Raw genomic sequence first — 20,567 nt, 5'->3', positions numbered from 1 at the left:
TATAGTTTTTAAGTACAAAAAGTTTGTAAATTGTCCTACCCTTTGAAAGTTATTGGCAAAGCCATACACATAGCTCTCTTCATTTTGGCATTGGAATGTGGTTTTTATTGAGCAATTTAGATATAGATTTTATTGAGTCCATTGTTGAATTTTCCTGTGCTTCTCTGTGGTTCTGGAACCTTTTTGCTTTCTCATGAAACTCTATGTCTATGTTTGAAACATGGTTTGTTTAGCTAGAGATTCCTGGGTTATTCAGTGTTGATCTGTTATAGGGATTGGTAGTGTCAAGCATATTCCACCTACTGAGGATTAGTGAATAATTTATTTGCACATTGGCTTAAATTGGGAAAATGTCAACTACTTCAAATGTCATCATCTAATTTATTAAGTCTCTCTGGTGATGTATTGCTTTCACTGGGCATCTATTTTTTGTTTTAATAATTACAAGATTACAGGTGATAGTGTATCAAAGAGTTGGTTGGTAAAAAAGGACTGTGGAAATGTAGGTATATTACCAAGATGATATTTTGTGTACTGACTTTAAGAAAGTACTCTTTTTTTTTTTTTTTTTTTGAGACAAGGTCTCACCACTCTGGTTGCCCCTGCTGGAGTGCAAAGTGGCATGATCTTGGCTAACTGCAGCTTTGACCTCCTGGGCTCAGGTGACTCTCCCACCTCAGACTCCCAAGTAGCTGGGATTATCGTCATAGGCCACTACATCTGGGTAATGGAAAGTACACTCTATCTTATAGATATCAGCCACAAATTCGTGATGAAATGTGCTCACTTTTATTAAAGCAACTCACTTTTATTAAAGCAACTATCAGTTATCAAAGAGTGCAATACTTTTGAGTAGTATATTAAATATTTAGCTATTTGAATTTCACAGAATGACTTTGGATATTTACATGGATAATCTGTTTGCCTTTAACACTTAAAAAACATTTTTAGTTGCTTTCTTGTGTTTTCGTGAGAGTATAGTTACCCTGTAATTAAAACTAGTTAAGAATTTAAAAAAAAAAAATTCTTTCGAATGATCCCATGTTCTTTTGATGATCCATTTTTGAATATGGATCCACTGAGTTTTCTACTCTTTCTTGTAAAGAGGCTGCCATCAGCTGGGTGTAGTGGCTTATGCCTGTAATCCCAGCACTTTGGAAGGCCGAGCCGGGTGGATCACCTGAGGTTAGGAGTTCGAGACCAGCCTGACGAACATGCAGAAACCCTGTCTCTACTAAAAATACAAAATTGGCCGGGCGTGGTGGCGCATGCCTGTAATCCCAGCTACTCGGGTGGCTGAGGCAGGAGAACTGCTTGAACCCGGGGAGGTGGAGATTGCAGTGAGCTGAGGTCGTGCCATTGCACTCCAGCCTGGGCAACAAGAGTGAAACTCCATCTCAAAAAAAAAAAAAAGAGGCTGCCATCGTAGCTAGATGTGTCAATATCTTAGTTTTTGTTGCTGTATAACTGTATATAAGGGAGTTTTCGTTAAGTGTCTTCGTTTCTACCTTAGCAGAGGATGTCAGTTCTAAGAAGGTAGCTGATACAGAGGCAACAACTTCTGGATATTCTACTCTCGAATTCCATGGGAGAACATACTCTTGTTCCCTTCTCCTGTCCAGGACCCAGGTGCTTACCAGGCTGATAAAAGTTCCCTTGCTCTTATCTTTTGGGAAGAAGGCCTAATACAAAGGATATTCTTTCTTTTCCCTCATCTTTATGCCTTGGGTTTAGCCTTGGGTGTGGATACAAGATATTTGGGGCTCTAATAATAACATATCATTCTTGTCTTGTTGTAAGAGCCCTTTAAACAGAAAAGGGTCTACTTTAGAGAAAGACTATGATATTCCCTGTTGTTCCACAGAGTTTTTGTTTAATTTACCCTTCTGATCTGTGCATGGGGGAATGGAATGGCGTGTTTGCACATGTCTCTGATCCCAGCCATCCAGCACCCTGGGTGGTAGCTGGAAGTTTGCCCAGCTGAGAAAGATTGTTCTTTTTCTCTCCCTCTTTTATTTATTTATTTGTGTGTGTGTGTGTGTGTGGTGGTGGTGGTGGTGATGGTGCTTCTGGTTTCTTTTGTCTTGTATTTATGTAAAAAGTTCATTTGCTGCTCTTGAAAGATCTCAGCATGTGGCCCTAGAGTCTTTACACACCAAGTTCCCTGTGGCCGCTTTCCCTGTAAGTTTCTTCACCACAGTTCTGATGGTTGGTCTTCATGCGGGTGTCAGTGCTGTTTTGATCCAAACTGTAGATTATTTTTACTTGTGAATTTCTGAATAACCATTAGATTAACACATTTGTTTTTGAAATCAAATGTGCGTTGAGGTGAAACATGTTCTGCTAGAAAGCTCATAAAGCCATTTTTCCCCTGGGGACATGCAGGTTTTTATGAAAAAATAATGAAAATATTTTAAAAGCTTGTTAAAATTTGTATAGATGGGCATATGTAAAACACATGCTATTTAAATACTGATGAAAATAAGTTAGGAATGAAATGGAAAGAAAAATGATTTGCAAATCCAAAAAATAATAACAATATTATATATTGTTCCCTGATTGGTTTTCAGTTTTTCTGGTGTTAAATGGAATCTCTTACTACCCATGATTAAATGAGTGCTAACAGTATTGATATTTAAGCAACTCATTAGCCCTTTAGGAGATGCATATTACAATTTCAGCGTTTTCTCCCATTTTGGTCTATGCCCTGATGCAAAAAAGTAAACTTACTTGTATTAAAATTTACATTATTCTATTTGTGATAGTGTCACCATTATAAGCACTGCATCTTTATGATGGAATTCTGCATACAACTAGAGAAACGTGTTTCAAATGGACATTTCTGTTATACTTTATTGGTATACTGTACAGCTATGTAATGCAAAAGCAAAATCACATTTGCCTTGGAATGATATCCATAATATCACTACAAAGAATTTATAATTTGGATTGGAGTTTTTTTTTTTTTTTTTTAAAGTGATGACACTTAAAACTTTGTGGAAGATGGTATTTCTTTGAGTGTCAGTAGTAATTTAACATCAAAATGGAAGACAAATTCAATGTAGTTATTACTTATATTTTGAGTATAGTAGTTTCTCTCATTAAGTTTTATGTCAGAAACAAGTAAATTCCCTGTAAGAAAACAGTCTGTATGACTTTCAGTGGCATCAAAGAGATGAAAACACTTTAAAAGTATTTTCTTCGTCAGTTTCCTGCTAACACCTTTTTGAAAAGTGAAATTAATCAACACGTATTTCCTTTTGTGATTTGTGCTGTTTTGTACATTCACTCCCCTTTCTTTTCATGGGTTGGCTCCCAACTGGAACATGGAACCTGTGATCCATTCAAGATTGAGACAATGTAAGAGATAGAGAACTGACTTTTGGGGCAGGCAGGCCTCCAGGAAGTGGGAGTGAGCTTTCACTTCAAACTGTGTGAGGGGTGGTGGAAAGGGAGGATGCTGATTAAAATAATAAACAACTGCTGGAAAGAGAAGTTGATTACCACACTGCTGTCAGATCAGCCAGGGGAGCTGCCAGAGCCCACTGAGGCTACTCTCCCCTGCCACAAAGCCGGCAGAAGGGACTAGGAGATTTACTGCGAGAGCTTTTCTCTGGACAGACAGAACACCTTTTAAAACAACTTTAGTTCTGTTGCATTGACAGCATCCCTTAGGCCAGGCTGACCTAGGGAAATGGACTGAAACTAGCTTGGTGGTTACCATAGCAACCCAGGCTGCTGGTGTCTGGGAGAGTGAGAACCGGTGGCCTCTTGTCCTGTGTTTTGGTGTTTCTTCAGCTAAGAGTACACTCCTCCTTCGAACTCTACACAAGTCATGCTCTTTGAAAACTGGCTCTTTACCCAGGATTTTTTTTTTTTTTTTTTTTTCATTCTGAAATCAGTCTGAATGGAGGAAGTTGGTAATACTTGGCCTTTTTTTTTTTTCTTCTCTCATGCAAGTTTCCAGGATATAGCTTCTTTTTTTGCTGTGTGTAATTGAGACCAAACTCTAAGCTTGGGGCCCAGGAGAGAACAGTTGTGGCCTGCAGGTCATTAGTGAGGTGAGCAGAAGGGAATCCTGGGCTTCCCAGAGAAAGAGGAGACCATGCCAGCCTCGTGGAGCACAGCTACCAGGAAATACAGAAGCAGGTCTATTCCTTGCGAACTCCGAAGTCCATGAAAAAACGGACCCACAGTGGGGTGGCTAAAATGTCCCAGCGCAAGCTGCTGCCGCTGCTGATGGACCATAGCTCAAGGGCAAGGCTTGTAAAGGATTTTACAAAGGATTTTAAAGTATAGCCAGAAAAGATACGGTGTTTAGAAGTTAAACGCTGTTGTCTGAAGGAAGTTTGCCAGAAAGATGTAGGCTTCAAGGGCTACTGGACAATGATTGGTCTGAACTTCAACTTACGGGAACTGCTGACAAAATTTGAAAAGGTATGCAGAAAGCAAACTTCATGAATGTACTTTTTTCCTTTCTTTCTTGCCTTTTATTTTTCACTACACATTTAGATAACAGCTATTCTATTGACTCTTTGGTGGTTTAGTGTAATTTATAAAGAATATTTGATTTTGCTCTCTCCTTTAAATATGCTTTTCAAGTAAAGGGCTAATTAGCAATTATTTCCTTTCGTCAGGAGGGCTTCTCATGATGCCTGTCACTTTTAGAATTCCACATCAGAAGAAACTCTTTGTACTCAAGTCAGCTGGTAATTTAACTGAAACTTCTTTGGAGAAAAAAAAAAATAAAATGAGAATAAAATAAAAAACCAGCAACAAACACTGGGTATTGGTGCCAAAGTCTGACTTCGTAGGCATGGGTTCTGTTCTCCATACCCCTCAGGTTTATCTGTCCAGCCCCTGCCTGCCGTGCACTGCCCTGTACAGCCCTCTGCCTGGAGACTCAGCTCTGGGTGGCAGAAGTCGCTTCACAGTGACAGTGGCACATCTGACCTCAGGCTTTTTATCTGAGCGTGTCTGTTTTAAACATAGAGTGCTTGCATGCACTGTGAAGCTTTAATGCTTGGATTATTAAATGTGCATGTAGCTCTTTTTTCCATAGGAAGGCTCCTGGCACACTCTAGATGGAGTCTAGCCTGCCAAATACTACCTTACATTTATAGTTAAAACAGAAAACCTCCACATGCATGTGTGCACTCCTGCTCTCTTTAGCCTTTGGATGCCAAGCACCAATCTTCTTCCAATTTCCAGTCTTTAAAGAAAAGGCAGAACGGGGTGAAGTCCTCCCTCCGTTGGTATGTAAGTCAATGATTAATATTTAAAAAGCTGTGCTCAGTGGCTTTTACCGTGAATGCCCCGTGGTTCATTGCAAGTACAAATACTGCAGAAGCAAGAATGGATTGAGTCATTAAAAGAATAATGGGCTTTTTCTTACAAACCACAATTGCCAGAGGGAAAAGATGCAGTATTATGCCATCTGAAAAGTTTGGAAGCTTTTCCAAAACAATTGCAGTCATTGCTTGCCTTTTGATGATAGGAACGTTTTGGTGTGATGAGTGTGGAGAGAGAAGAATGTAACTCCTCCTTGGTGGGTGCTCCCTCCTGGCAGTAGTTGTTTCTCCCAATCTCTGCCTGCACCTCTACTGTAATGGAAGGATTGTAACACAGGGTGGACTTCAACCTCTCACTTTAATATGTCGTTAAGCATCTAAATTCCTGAGAGTAAAAGAGGTTCTCCCTCAGCTTGCTCTCCACTTAGAAGGGGCGAAGAAAGCCAGGAATATCTTCCTTATGGCAGCTGGTAACAGCAGGTGACAAACTTTATGACCATAAAGAGGTCTGTTAGCTTGTTTTGTGTAGATTTGTCTGTTTCTTCCTGAAAAGGTATAGAGCATATGTTACATGAATGATTCATTACTTAGACCCCCTGAGAGGCAGTAATTGTGGGCAATAGCTGGACTTTTGTATTGTAATTGCTGCTATTAGTCTTAAAAGCCTAGGTCAGATACCAGGGGTTCCTGACCTGCCTCCACCTTCAAGCCATTTTACTGGCAGAGTTAGAAGTTCTGGTTATATTAGCATGTTTCCCCTTTTAACTCCCAAGCCTTAATATTTAAATATTTCTTATTTCTATTTTAGTTGTTGAGTTGACAATAAAAGATATCTACTGGCTTCTTCCTGTCAAAGGCTTGATTTGGGATTTTTATTTTTATTTTTTATTTATTTATTTTGAGACAAAGGCAAACTCAAAGAAACAGTCCTGTTGTAATTCTCAGTCTGAAGTTCTCCATATATATGTATTTTTGTGTTAGTCACTTTTATACAAACCTATGTGAAAGTTGATCTCTTTGCCATATTTTACTTATAGGAAATTGTCATACATGGATGTGTTCTTTCCCAAGTGTTAAAATCCTTTCTGTATTCTTACAAAATCTGTCTCATATATTGAGACGTTGCTTCATTGGTTTATTGGCAGGAAAACTGGAGTTACGGAAAAGTATCAGTACCTCACACCTCTCAAATACAACTAACCACCTTCCCCGAACAAAACAATAATGCCATTTCTAGGGAAAGACCAAGGCCTACTGCTATAATGCAGAAGCCACAGGATCCCTTCAGAAGCTGAGTAACAGTCATTCTATATGCAAAGGCAGAGTCCCTTTACTCTCAATTCTCAGTCCTGTCTCTTTCTCAGTATTAGTAACCTGTTTCTAGAGAGAATACTAGCCTTAACGATTTACCACTTTTCATATCAGCAGTTGTCATTGTTCAGTCTGAAGTTTAGGTGACCACAGTGGAAAGGGGATTTTGCTGTATTCCTGAAGCAAATTTCAGGCTTTAAGAAAACGAGAGTCCGCTGCTGGACTAGTAGACTCAAATCCTGATACACTCAGTAGTTGAGGCCAACAGCTGAGCAGCAGGCCTGCTGATGGTGGCTAATCTGGAAAGTTATAGACTGGTCAGATCATTAAAATTCCCAGGTGAAAGCAGACCTTCAGCATAACGTTAAGGCAGCAGTTTGTTTTTGAAGGTAAATTGAAAGGGATATTTTAGTTGATATCTTTGAATTTTGGAGACATCCAGTGGTTTTGTGATTTTTATTGGATATCCACTCATATAAGAATGTTTGGCATGTGGTTGAGCACCTGGTCTCAGCATGTGTGATGCTGGGCACAGGCGGGGTGGGCAGTTTCTAACCTTGGGTACAAATTTCTAGTCTTCTGGAACCAGAAAGGGCAAGGCTGGGAGTCTCTTGCAGGCAGGAAGTATTCTGTTCCTACAAGATGGCAGCTCATTACAGATTAGGAAGTCCCAATTGGAGGGAACCATGCCAACTCCAGAGTGGTACCTAAGGAGGAAGAACTTCTTACCAGGGGAGGATGACCCCGTAGCAAGATGTGCCTGCCAGCAAGCAGGTCCTAATCATCTAGTGAAGTGATGAGGGATAAGAAGTTGTGACCACGGGCTCAAGGTGACTATGGGAAGAGTTCGCTCTCAAAGTTGACTGGTCCAACACATCACTCTGAGATCCAGCCAGTAGGTAGTTTTATTGCCAACCTGATTTTAATTAATTTTTTTTTTCCTGAAAGTACTTCCCAAAGGAAGTATCTCTCATGACTTTAAGGACTATTAACATACTGTCATACTTAAGCCATTTGCATTGTGTACTGTATTTCTTTTGTTTATTAGTCACAGAGTGTAATGGCCAATTTTAGCTCAGTGACATTTTGAGTGACTGTTGCCTTTTATTAATTTATTCAGACCTGCTACTGGATGATTAATGATAATGGTAGTTCTCTAAGGAATTTTTTTTTTAATGTGTGTGTCTGCTGTGTGTCTGAGTGCCATTCTCTTAGTACCATTCTCTTGGTGACTCCTTGGGCAAAGATGCTTCCCATCATAACAACACAGAGAGAAACCACTCAATGCTGAATTTCTTTATGGCATTTGCCTCCTTTTGCATGACTCTAATTTTTAAAATTACAATTTGAAGCTATACTGTATTGCTCAGTTTGCAGTATCTCATTTTAAAACAAATGTGTCCTCAATAAGATATAGTAAACACTTTTCAAAGTCTACTCATTTATTCCCTACTTAGCAAATATTTATGAAATATGTACCAGGTGCTGGTCTAAGTGTATAGATGGAGAAGACATTGATCTTATGGCCAAGTGGGAGGATACAGACAAGGATGTTTTCAGTGAGAACTGCATAATTAAGCAAAGGCAGATGAAATTATAAGAGTAATAGTAGCCCTAATCTCAGTACTTGTGAAGTCTCTCCTGGAGAAATTACATTTAAACTGAGACTTAACAGATGAGTTTAAGTTGAAGGAAGCAAATAAGATTATATACCAATGTGTGTGCATGTGTGTGGCCCGTGGGTGGACCTGTGTCATGGGAAGAAATTGGGAGCTTTCGGGGTCACAGGGATTGCTTTGACATGGGTCAGAAGCTGAGGAGCTCTGTGCCCCAGGCTTGTAGTTTTAAACATTTGAAATGCAATAATTTTTCTCTGGGTTTTCTAACCTGTTCAGTTTTGATTACATGATCTGATTTGTTTGTTCAGTTTTCATTACATTATCTGAGTTTGTTCCACTTAGTAATTTGACTGTTTTCTACTCTGTTGTCTTACTTTTTTTTTTTTTTTTTTTTTTTTGGAGACGTGGATTTGCTGTGTTGCTCAGGCTGGCCTTGAACTCCTGGGATGAAGCTATCCACCCACCTCAAGTCTTACTTATATTTATCATCACAGATAACAGGAAAAGAACATTATTAGCATCAATTTCTTAATTTAGAAATGTTGCTGTAGACCTGATGATACCACCTCTACTGTCAGTCAAAAATGTGATTCAGTAGAGTGATTAAAATCTGTGATATTAGTTGTTGGAAGAAAATTTATAGAATAATAATTAAAATCAATAAATTAATTGAATAATTAATGGCAATTACTCACTATCCCAGAAATCTCACAAACTGTTTCAAAACATATTTACATGTGACATAACCTTTGAAGCTGATATTATTTGCTTATTCTATTATTATTTAAGTAATATATATGTATTTTTTTTTAAATCATGATTCCTCATTTTCAAAACCTAAAGCTGTGGCAGTAATCCTGCTGAGCTGCTGATAATCAATTCTGAAATCCAGTCCAACTTTTGAAAGGAATGGTGGATTTATTTTCCCCTAATGATTAACTTTGTTTAGTTAGTCTGAGCTTTGGGACATGATAGCGAAGTTGTTCTAACCTCGTTTCTTCTTCACCTTCAGGAAAGGGGTCAGAACTCCTTCAGAAAAAGCATCACTGTTGCCACATAAGGTTAAGTAGATAGGTGTTGCAAAAATAATCCAAAATTATTTTAACAAGACCAAAAAGGATGAATCTAGTCTAGTACCCATTTAGTTGTTGAAGACTTCCTGGTAGTACTGTTCTAAATCTCTGTGTCCTGTCAGAGATTTCAGACAGTTCTGTTTATTATAATGTGAGGAAATATTTTTGCTTACATATTTAAGCAAAATATGTTTTATTTTCATGATGTTTTATTAATTTGTTTTATAATATATATCATAATTTGTTTATAATGTTTTATAATCAAGCTACTACTTGTAGCTTTGTAATCAAGTAGTAGCTTGACTATGAAACATTATAAACAAGTTATGTGATATACATTATAAAGTGTTTACAGTTATATCTCTGTGGGTTGTATCATTAGAGAAATGCCCAGTTAAGGGCAAAACTTGTATTAAAATACTAATTATTAAAGAAGTAAAAAGTAAATAAATAAATGTTTCTCCATATTTATGAAGTTTACCTTGATCTGAATAGTGGGTGTTATTTACAGAAAGACTAACCATTTGTCAGGGAACCTCCGTGAGCTTTTGTAGCCATCTTCTGGAGGGCTGTTCTGAGAGTTTGCATCTTATACTTTGGATGGTGTTTTATTTAGAGAAAAGTGTGTAGTCCTATTCTTCTAACTCCTGGCTTTTCTTAACCTTCTACATTATACTTACATTATTTTAAAATACCTTTCAAGTGAATCCTTAAGACATTGCTTCTGCCCTGTTTTCAAATGTTAGTTCAACTGCTTGAATATTTTGCTGTGGCCCCTCTGTGCACACGAGCGGTTTATGTTAAATGCTTGGAAGAGCATTGCTTTGTGTTTCAAGATGGATTACATTCCCATAACTCATTATCAGTAACCATTTTGTGCTGTTTAAAGTTCAGAAGGGCTTGCAGGTGACAGAGGTAAGCATTAGTAGGGCCAAGTCTCCCAAATGTGCAGCGAGAGTCAGCCGTCTTTCATGGAACTTTAATTTATTGTAGCATTTGACGCCACATCAGGGTCATGATCTGACAGCCTCCCATGCTGACATCCTGAGATTCAAATCAGTGCATCATTACATATTGATCTACGAAGAAACATGATTCATTAACTGCACTTATTTCTAATTTTTCAGTGCGAGCTTAGCCAGGACTTTGCAGTGCAGGCTTCTAAATTATTTTAAGTTCTCCCATTAAACTTTTTAAATGAAGAAATTGAACAAAATGATTACTACATTTCCTTCCAATTTTTCAATTGTTTGGTTTTCTCCTAGCATTATAGTGGCCAATTTGCTAGTCAATCAAGATAAACCTATTAATCCATTCATACATTGATAATGTGTATCTATGTGTCATCTATCTACTCTGTTTACATTAGGCGCCTTCTATGTAACAGAGACTGCGAGGATACAGAAGAAATATTAAGATGATTTTCTGTTTTGAGGAGCTCCAGGTATGTTTGGCAAAGTTAATATGCCACCAAATGTCAAATAAAACAAAATAATGTATGGGATTTCATTTTCTTTGATCACTTGTGGTGGTTGATTTTCTTCCCAACTTTTGATGATAATCATGTGTGGAAGGGTTTTCCACATTCTGAAAATTATATTCTAACATGAACATACGACCACTGGTAGCACAGTTAAGGAAACCTTTGTGGAACTGCTTATCATCCTTGGTTGGGCCAGCTATGTAGTCTTGTTTCATTCCCATTCTTCATGGTGGCTGGGTTGGAAAACACGTCGCCTGATCTGATGTGAGAAGGCAAATTTGCTTTATGTTCTTGCCACCCAAATGTCCTGATGTTGCGTATGCTCTTGTGAAACTTAGAAAACTATGCATCTTAATGCATTTCTTCTTCTTCTTCTTCTTCTTCTTCTTCTTCTTCTTCTTCTTCTTCTTCTTCTTCTTTCTTCCTTCTTCCTTCTTCCTTCTTTTTTTTTTTTTTTTTTTTTTTTTTTTTTAAGAAATCCCCCTCTGTCACCCGGGCTGGAGTGCAGTGGCATGATCTCAGCTCACTGCAACCTGTGCCTCCAGGGCTTAAGTGATTCCCTGCCTCAGCCTCCCGAGTAGCTGGGATTACAGATGTGCACCGCCATACCCAGCTATTTTTTTTCTATTTTTATTAGAGATGGGGTTTTCATCCTGTTGGCTAGGCTGATCTGGAACTCCTGACCTCAGGTGACCCGCCTGCCTCAGCCTCCCAAAGTTCTGCTATTCCAGGCATGAGCCACTGCCCTGGCCTTTTACTTTTTTCTTCTCTTCAATATGAAAGGAATCAAATAGGTCAGACTACATCAGGATGTTGTCGTTTGAAGTTGTCTTGTGATTTTAGGTGTAGTTCATCGATAATGATGTATAGGAACTTAAACAGGAAATTTGAAGCCAGGTTCTCCTTGGCAATAGAGAGCAAAGAGGTGCCTTGCTCGTTGTATCATTGAGCTTCTTGAGAAAGATGGCTACCATACAGATATACACCAGATGCATAAAACCATTGCAAAACACTATCTGCAAACCTTTAAATATGTCTCTTTAGATGTCTTAAAATGCACTTCAGGACACAGAAATAGAACAGTTGTATCAGGAGATGACACCAAAGAACTTTTCAGCAGAACTTCCCTTTTCCTTTTTTTCACTGAGAATTTCTATTTGGCACATCTCAAACTATGATTATAATGAGACTGCAATTTTCTATACATAGTGTTGCACTCCTGAGAACCTTGAATCATTATCTGGCTCTGTTTCCCGGCTGCCCTATTCACTTCTGTTCTGCACTGCTGTGGGATAGAACTGCCTGTGAAATGCAAAAGATTCAACAATCTCCGAGTTTTTGTTCAGTGGTTAGGCCTAATTCTGCAAACTACAAACCACACTTTGCATTGGACCAGATTTGGGTTTGTCATTTGGGTCAGATAACCTCAGAGATCAATGGGTTTGCAAATTTGGACCATAAATCTTGCAGGAGCTGTCTATTAAACTTTGTGTTCATCTCACCAAGTCTCCAAATGTAACCCTATTAGTGTCATGTTAGACATCTCAGATCCCGTCAGGAGTAATACTAGGTCAGTGCTGCCCATTCACCTTATGTAAGTGATGTCTTCCTAACATGCTGATTGGGAGTAGTGAGGTGCAAAAGGCCCTTCCATGGGTGTTTCTGGTTACTGGAGGTCTATGGGTGATTGAAAAATAATCACTTAGATACTGGTGCCTAAGCCTGGATTCTTGGTAGAATGTGTGAGTGTGCTTACTAGGAGTGAGTTTTATTTTATTTTATTATTATTTTTTCTCTTTCTTCACCTTTTTTTTATTATTATATTTTAAGTTCTAGGGTACATGTGCACAATGTGCAGGTTTGTTACATATGTATACATGTGCCATGTTGGTGTGCTACACCCATCAACTCGTCAGCACCCATCAACTCGTCATTTACATCAGATATAACTCCCAATGCCATCCCTCACCCCTCCCCTCTCCCTGGTAATGGGATGGCTGGGTCATGTGGTATTTCTAGTTCTAGATCCTTGAGGAATCACCACACTGTTTTCCACAATGGTTGAACTAGTTTACAATCCCACCAACAGTGTAAAAGTGTTCCTATTTCTCCACATCCTCTCCAGCACCTGTTGTTTCCTGACTTTTTAATGATTGCCATTCTAACTGGTGTGAGATGGTATCTCATTGTGGTTTTGATTTGCATTTCTCTGATGGCTAGTGATCATGAGCATTTTTTCATGTGTCTGTTGGCTGTATGAATGTCTTCTTCTGAGAAACATCTGTTCATATCCTTTGCCCACTTTGATGGGGTTGTGTGTTTTTTCTTGTAAATTTGTTTGAGTTCTTTGTAGGTTCTGAATATTAACCCTTTTGTCAGATGAGTAGATTGCAAAAATTTTCTCCCATTCTATAGGTTGCCTGTTCACTCTGATGATAGTTTCTTTTGCTGTGCAGAAGTTCTTTAGTTTAATTAGATCCCATTTGTCACTTTTGGCTTTTGTTGCTGTTGCTTTTGATGTTTTAGACATGAAGTCCTTGCCCATGCCTATGGCCTGAATGGTATTACCTAGGTTTTCTTCTAGAGTTTTATGGTATTAGGTCTAACATTTAAGTCTCTAATCCATCTGAATTAATTTTCGTATAAGGAGTAAGGAAAAGATCCAGTTTCAGCTTTCTACTTATGGCTGGCCAATTTTCCCAGCACCATTTATTAAATAGGGAATCCTTTCCCCATTTTTTGTTTTTGTCAGGTTTGTCAAAGATCAGATGGCTGTAGATGTGTGGTATTATTTCTGAGGACTCTGTTCTGTTCCATTGGTCTATATCTCTGTTTTGGTACCAGTACCATGCTGTTTTAGTTACTGTAGTCTTGTAGTATAGTTTGAAGGTGTGATGCCTCCAGCTTTGTTCTTTTGACTTAGGATTGTCTTGGCGATGCGGGCTCTTTTTTGGTTCCATATGAACTTTAAAGCAGTTTTTTCCAATTCTGTGAAGAAAGTCTTTGGTAGCTTGATGGGGAGGGCATTGAAATTATAAATTACCTTGAGCAGTATGGCCATTTTCACAATATTGATTCTTCCTATCCATGAGCATGGTATGTTCTTCCCATTTGTTTGTGTCCTCTTTTATTTCACTGAGCAGTGGTTTGTAGTTCTCCCTGAGGAGGTCCTTTACATCTCTTTTAAGCTGGATTCCTAGGTACTTTTTTCTCTTTGAATCTATTGTGAATGGGAGTTCATTCATGATTTGGTTCTCTGTTTCTATTGATTGGAAGAGTTTCAGAAGGAGTGGTACCAGCTCCTCCTGAGAATTCGGCTATGAATCTGTCTGGTCCTGGACTTTTTTTGGTTGGTAGGCTATTAATTATTGCCTCAATTTCAGAGCCTGCTATTGGTCTATTCAGGGATTCAACTTCTTCCTGGTTTAGTCTTGGGAGAGTGTAAGTGTCCAGGAAATTATCCATTTCTTCTAGGTTTTCAAGTTTATTTGTGTAGAGGTGTTTATTATATTCTCTGATGGAAGCTTGTATTTTGTGGGGTCGGTGGTGATATCCTCATTATCATTTTTTATTGCATGTATTTGATTCTTCTCTCTTTTCTTCTTTATTAGTCTTGCTAGCGGTCTATCAATTTTGTTGATCATTTCAAAAAACCAGCTCCTGGATTCATTGATTTTTTGGAGGCTTTTTTGTGTCTCTTTCTCCTTCAGTTCTGTTCTGATTTTAGTTATTTCTTGCCTTCTGCTAGCTTTTGAATGTGTTTGCTCTTGCTTCTCTAGTTCTTTTAATTGTGATGTTAGGGTGCCAATTTTAGATCTTTCCAGCTTTCTCTTGTGGGCATTTAGTGCTATAAATTTCCCTCTACACACTGCTTTGAATGTGTCCCAGAGATTCTGGTATGTTGTGTATTTGTTCTCATTGGTTTCAAAGAATATCTTTATTTCTGCCTTCATTTCATTATATACCCAGTAGTCATTCAGGAGCAGGTTGTTCAGTTTCCATGTAGTTGAGCAGTTTTGTTTGAGTGTCTTAGTCCTGAGTTCTAGTTTGATTGCACTGTGGTCTGAGAGACAGTTTGTTATAATTTCTGTCCTTTTACATTTGCTGAGGAGTTCTTTACTTCCAACTATGTGGTCAATTTTGGAATAAGTGCGATGTGGTGCTGAGAAGAATGTATATTCTGTTGATTAGGGGTGGAGAGTTCTGTAGATGTCTATTAGGTCGTCTTGGTGCAGAGTTGAGTTCAATTCCTGGATATCTTTTTTAATTTTCTGTCTCGCTGATCTGTCTAATGTTGACAATGGAAGTCTCCCATTATTATTGTATGGGAGTCTAAGTCTCTTTGTAAGTCTCTACGGACTTGCTTTATGAATCTTGGTGCTCCTATATTGGGTGCATATATATTTAGGATAGTTAGCTCTTCCTGTTGAATTGATCCCTTTACCATTATGTAATGATCTTCTTTGTCTCTTTTGATCTTTGATGGTTTAAAGTCTGTTTTATCAGAGACTAGATTGCAACCCCTGCTTTTTTTTTGTTTTCCATTTGCTGGGTAGATCTTCCTCCATCCATTTGTTTTGAGCCTATGTGTGTCTCTGCATGTGAGATGGGTCTCCTGAATACAGCACATTGATGGGTCTTGACTCTTTATCCAATTTGCCAGTCTGTATCTTTTAAATGGACCATTTAGTCCATTTACATTTAAGGTTAAGATTGTTATGTGTGAACTTGATCCTTTCATTGTGATATTAGCTGGTTACTTTCCTCGTTAGTTGATGCAATTTCTTCCTAGCCTCGACGGTCTTTACATTTTGGCATGTTTTTGCAACGGCTGGTACCAATTGTTCCTTTCCATGTTTAGTGCTTCCTTCAGGGTCTGTTGTAGGGCAGGCCTGGTGGTGACAAAATCTCTAAGCATTTGCTTGTCTGTAAAGGATTTTATTTCTCCTTCACTTATGAAATTTAGTTTGGCTGGATATGAAATTCTGGGTTTAAAATTCTTTTCTTTAAGAATGTTGAATATTGGCCCCCACTCTCTTCTGCTTGTAGAGTTTCTGCCAAGAGATCTGCTGTTAGTCTGATGGGCTTCCCTTTGTGGGTAACCCAACCTTTCTCTCTGGCTACCCTTAAGATTTTTTCCTTCATTTCAACTTTGGTGAATCTGACAATTATGTGCCTTGGAGTTGCTCTTCTTGAGGTGTATCTTTGTGGCATTCTCTGTATTTCCTGAATTAGAATGTTAGCCTGCCTCACTAGGTTGGGGAAGTTCTTCTGGGTGATATTCTGAAGAGTGTTTTCCAACTTGTTTCCATTTTCCCCCTCACTTTCAGTCACAGCAATCGGACGTAGATTTGGTCTTTTCACATAATCCCATATTTCTTGGAGGCTTTGTTCATTTATTTTTCCTCTTTTTTCTCTAGACTTCTCTTCTCACTTCATTTCATTCATTTGATCTTCAGTCATTGATACTCTTTCTTCCAGTTGATTGAATCGGTTACTGAAGCTTGTGCATTTGTCACGTAATTCTCATGTCATGGTTTTTATCTCTATCAGTTCGTTTATGGCCTTCTCTGCATTGATTATTCTAGTTATCCATTCTTCCATTCTTTTTTCAAGATTTTTAGTTTCTTTGTGCTGGGTACGTAGTTCCTCCTTTAGCTCTGAGAAGTTTGATCGACCTAAGCCTTCTTCTCTCAACTCATCAAAGTCATTCTCCATCCAACTTTGATCTATTGTTGGCGATGAGCTGCATTCCTTTGGAGGGGGAGATGCACTCTGATTTTTTGAATTTCCAGCTTTTCTGCCCTGCTTTTTCCCCATCTTTGTGGTTTTATCTGCCTTTGGTCTTTGATGTTGGTGACATACTGATGGGGTTTTGGTGTGGGTGTCCTTTCTGTTTGTTAGTTGTCCTTCTAACAGTCAGGACCCTCAGCTGCAGGTCTGTTGGAGTTTGCTTGAGGTCCACTCCAGACCCTGTTTGCCTGGGTATCAGCAGCAGAGGCTGCAGAAGATAGAATATTGCTGAACAGCGAGCGTTGCTGTGTGATTCTTGCTCTGGAAACTTTGTTTCAGAGGTGTACCCAGCCATGTGAGGTGTGAGGTGTGGTATGTCTCCCAGTTAGGTTACTCAAGGGTCAGGGACCCACTTGAGCAGGCAGTCTGTCCATTCTCAGATCTCAACCTCCATGCTGGGAAACCCACTGCTCTCTTCAAAGCTGTCAGACAGGGTCATTTACATCTGTAGAGGTTTCTACTGCTTTTTGTTTAGCTATGCCCTGTCTCCAGAGGTGGAGTCTACAGAGGCAGACAGGCCTCCTTGAGCTGTGGTGGGCTCCACCCAGTTCGAGCTTCCCAGTGGCTATGTTTACCTACTTAAGCCTCGGCAATGGCGGGCACCCCTCCCCCAGCCTCGCTGCTGCCTTGCAGTTAGATCTCAGACTGCTGTGCTAGCAATGAGGGAGGCTCCATGGGCGAGGGATCCTCCAGGCCAGGTGTGGGATATAATATCCTGGTGTGCCGTTTGCTAAGACGCTTGGTAAAGTGCAGTATTAGGGTGGGAGTTACCTGATTTTCCAGGTGTTGCGTGTCTCAGTTTCCCTTGGCTAGGAAAAGGAATTCCCTTCCTCCTTGCACTTCCCACGTGAGGCGATGCCTCGCCCTGCTTCAGCTGTCGCTGGTTGGGCTGCACCAACTGACCAGCATCGATTGTCTGGCACTCCCCAGTGAGATGAACTCAGTACCTCAGTTGAAAATGCAGAAATCACCTGCCTTCTCTGTCGCTCGTGCTGGGAGCTGGAGGCTGGAGCTGTTCCTATTCAGCCATCTTGCTCAGGATCTCGGGAGTGAGTTTTAAATGAAGAAAAACACTCTGAGTATTTAAAGTATTACTATGTAAATTTTCACCCTGTTTATTTATTTATAACAAGAGAAACTTATGATGAGTGAAGCCGTCTTAATCAGTTTGGGCTGCTATAACAAAATGCCATAGACTGAGTAGTTTGTAAACCACAGAAATGTATTTCTCTTGGATCTGGGGACTGGGAAGTCCAAGATCAAGGCACTGGCAGATTAGATATTCTAGTGAGGGTCTGCTTTCTGGTTCATAGGTATCACCTTCTAGGTGGGTCTTCACATGATGGCAAGGGCAGGGCAGCTCTCTGGGGTTTCCTTTATAGGGGTAGTAATCTCATTCATGAGAGCATGACTTTATCACTTCCCAAAGGCCCCACCTCCTAATAACATCATTGTCAGGGTTAGGGTTTCAAAAAACAATTTTGGGAAGACACAAATATTCAGACTATAGCAGAGTCATATGAAGAAAAGCTTGAAAGTAGAAGGACAATAGAACTACAGTGTTTAGGAGTTTGCTCACCTTTACTAGTTCAGATTCATTGCCTGAATGAAAGTTTTTTACTTCTCCAGTGAGCTGTTTTACTGTTCATTACCACTGAAAGCCATGGAAACTCACCACATCTTCATAGCTACCTCTGGTGCCTATTTTTCTGTTTGTAGATTCACACTTACTTATGGTACATTAATGGCTGTCACACCAGAGTTAGCTACAACTAGGTTGCTTCCATTAAATTCAGGAGGAAAAGATAATTGGTAAACTAATATAGATAGTTGCTGACAATTTTATAAGGGAAGAGTAGTAAGAAAATTGGATAGGCACTCCATATCTTAAATTTGTTAGATTTATCTAATTATAAAAAGAAACTTTGTGTAGAACTTTTTGAAAACTCAGAGAAGTATAGAGAAGAAAACTAAACTTACCTGTAATCCTCTTCTATAGAGATTACACTATTTTTGTTTTATAGTCCTATTGTGTATGTGTACAATTATACACAAATGCATATGCCAGTTAAAGTACATACTTTTAAAAATGAAATTATTATGATATATAGTTTTATATCCTGTTTTTAAAAATATGATATCACCACTAATATATTATGATAGCTTCCACTCTTTTTCTCTAAAAACAATCAGTGTGTTAAAACATTTTTAGACATAAATCTTCTTAAGTTAGATAATTTCAACATTTTTATGACTTTTTAAAATTGCAGTAGTTTTGTGGGGAGCAGGTGATGTTTGGTTACATGCGTAAATTCTTTAGTGATGATTTCTGAGATTTTGGTGCATCCATCACCCAAGCAGTGTACACTGAACCTAATGTATAGTCTTTTATCCCTCATCCTACCTCCCACCCTCCTGCTGGAGCTCTCAGAGTCCATTATACCATTCTTATGACTTTCTGTCTTCATAGCTTAGCTCCCACTTATAAGTGAGAATATATGACGTTTGATTTTCCATTCCTGACTGACTTCACTTAGAATAATGGTCTCCAACTCCATCCAGATTTCTGTGAATGCCATTATTTCATTCCTTTTTATGCCTGAGTGGAATTCCATGGGGTGTGTGTGTGTGTGTGTGTATAATCACATTTTCTTTACCCACTTGTTGACTGATAGGCATTTGTGCTGGTTGCATATTTTTGCAATCACAAATGGTGCTGCTATAAACATTCCTGTGCAAATGTCTTATTCATATAATGACTTCTTTTCCTCTGGGAAGATACCCAAGTGTGGAATTGATGGATCAAATGGTAATTCCGCTTTTAGTTCTTTAAGGATCCTCCATGCTGTTTTTCATAATGGTTGTACTAGTTTATACTCCCATGAGCAGTGTAAAACTTCCCTTTTTAACACATCCACACCAACATCTATTTTTTTTAATTTTTAAATTATGGCCATTCTTGCAGAAGTAAGGGGTATCACACTGTGGTTTTGATTTGCATTTCCCTGATAATTAGTGATGTACAGCATTTTTTTCATGTGTTTATTGGCCATTTGTATATCTTCTTTTGTTCTATTCATGTCCTTAACCCAGTTTTTGATGGGATTATTATTTTTTTTCCTTGCTGATTTGTTCGAGTTCCTTGTAGATTCCAGATGTTAGTCCTTTGCTGGATGCATAGTTTGTGAATATTTTCTCCCACTCTGTGACTCTATGGGCTGTCCATTTCCTCTGCTCATTGTTTATTTTGCTGTGCAGAATCTTTTTTGTTTAATTAAGTCCCATCTATTTATAATTGTTTTTGTTGCATTTGCTTTTGGGTTCTTGGTCATGAAGTCTTTGCCTAAGCCAATGTCTAGAAGAGTTTTTCTGATGTTATCTTCTAGAATTTTTATGGTTTCAGATACTTGTGTATGTTAAACCATCCCTGCATCCCTGGTGTGAAACCCATTGGATCGTGGTGGATTATCTTTTTGATATGCTGTTTACTTCAGTTAGCTAGTATGTTTTTGAGGATTTTTGCATCTGTGTTTATCAGTGATATTGGTCTGTAGTTTTCTTTTTTGTTGTGTCTGGTTTTGGTATCAGGTTGATACTGGCTTCGTGGAACGATTTAGAGAGGATTCCCTCTTTCTCTGTCTTGTGGAATAGTGTCAATAGAATTGGTACCAGTTCTTCTTTGAATGTCTGGTAGAATTCGGCTGTGAATCCATCTGGTCCTGGACTGTTTTTTATTTATTTATTTTTTTTGGTAGCTTTTTAACTATCATTTCAATCTTGCTGCTTGTTACTGGTCTATTCTGAGTGTCTCTTTCTTCCTTGTTTAATTTAGAAAGGTTGTATATTTCCAGGAATTTATCCATCTCCTCTATGTTTTCCAGCTTATGTGTGTAAAGGCGTTCACATTGTTCATGGTAGCCTTGCATCATCTTTTATATTTCTGTAGTATCAGTTGTAGTATCACTCATTTCGTTTCTAACTGAGCTCATTTATATCC

The 20,567-nt window shown here is 38.7% G+C and overlaps 1 protein-coding gene across 10 annotated transcripts in view; it reads left to right on the top strand.

The window, feature by feature from the left end:
• Positions 1-20,567, top strand: part of UTRN (utrophin) — a 576,638-nt gene that overhangs the window by 364,206 nt on the left and 191,865 nt on the right. The window contains exon 1 of one of the 10 annotated variants that reach the window (XM_050787313.1): positions 9,713-10,738. The exons of the other annotated variants lie outside the window; for them this stretch is intronic. Within the exon in view, the coding sequence (XP_050643270.1) occupies positions 10,712-10,738 (27 nt within the window). The 5' untranslated portion in view covers positions 9,713-10,711. Of the gene's footprint in view, positions 1-9,712; positions 10,739-20,567 lie in introns of those variants that run through there. 10 annotated transcript variants of the gene reach the window in all.

The sequence above is a fragment of the Macaca thibetana genome, chromosome 4 (assembly GCF_024542745.1).
Source record: "Macaca thibetana thibetana isolate TM-01 chromosome 4, ASM2454274v1, whole genome shotgun sequence".
Lineage (NCBI taxonomy): Eukaryota > Metazoa > Chordata > Mammalia > Primates > Cercopithecidae > Macaca > Macaca thibetana.
The sequence above is the reverse complement of the archived record's forward strand: the minus strand, read 5'-3'. Positions and strand labels throughout refer to the sequence as shown.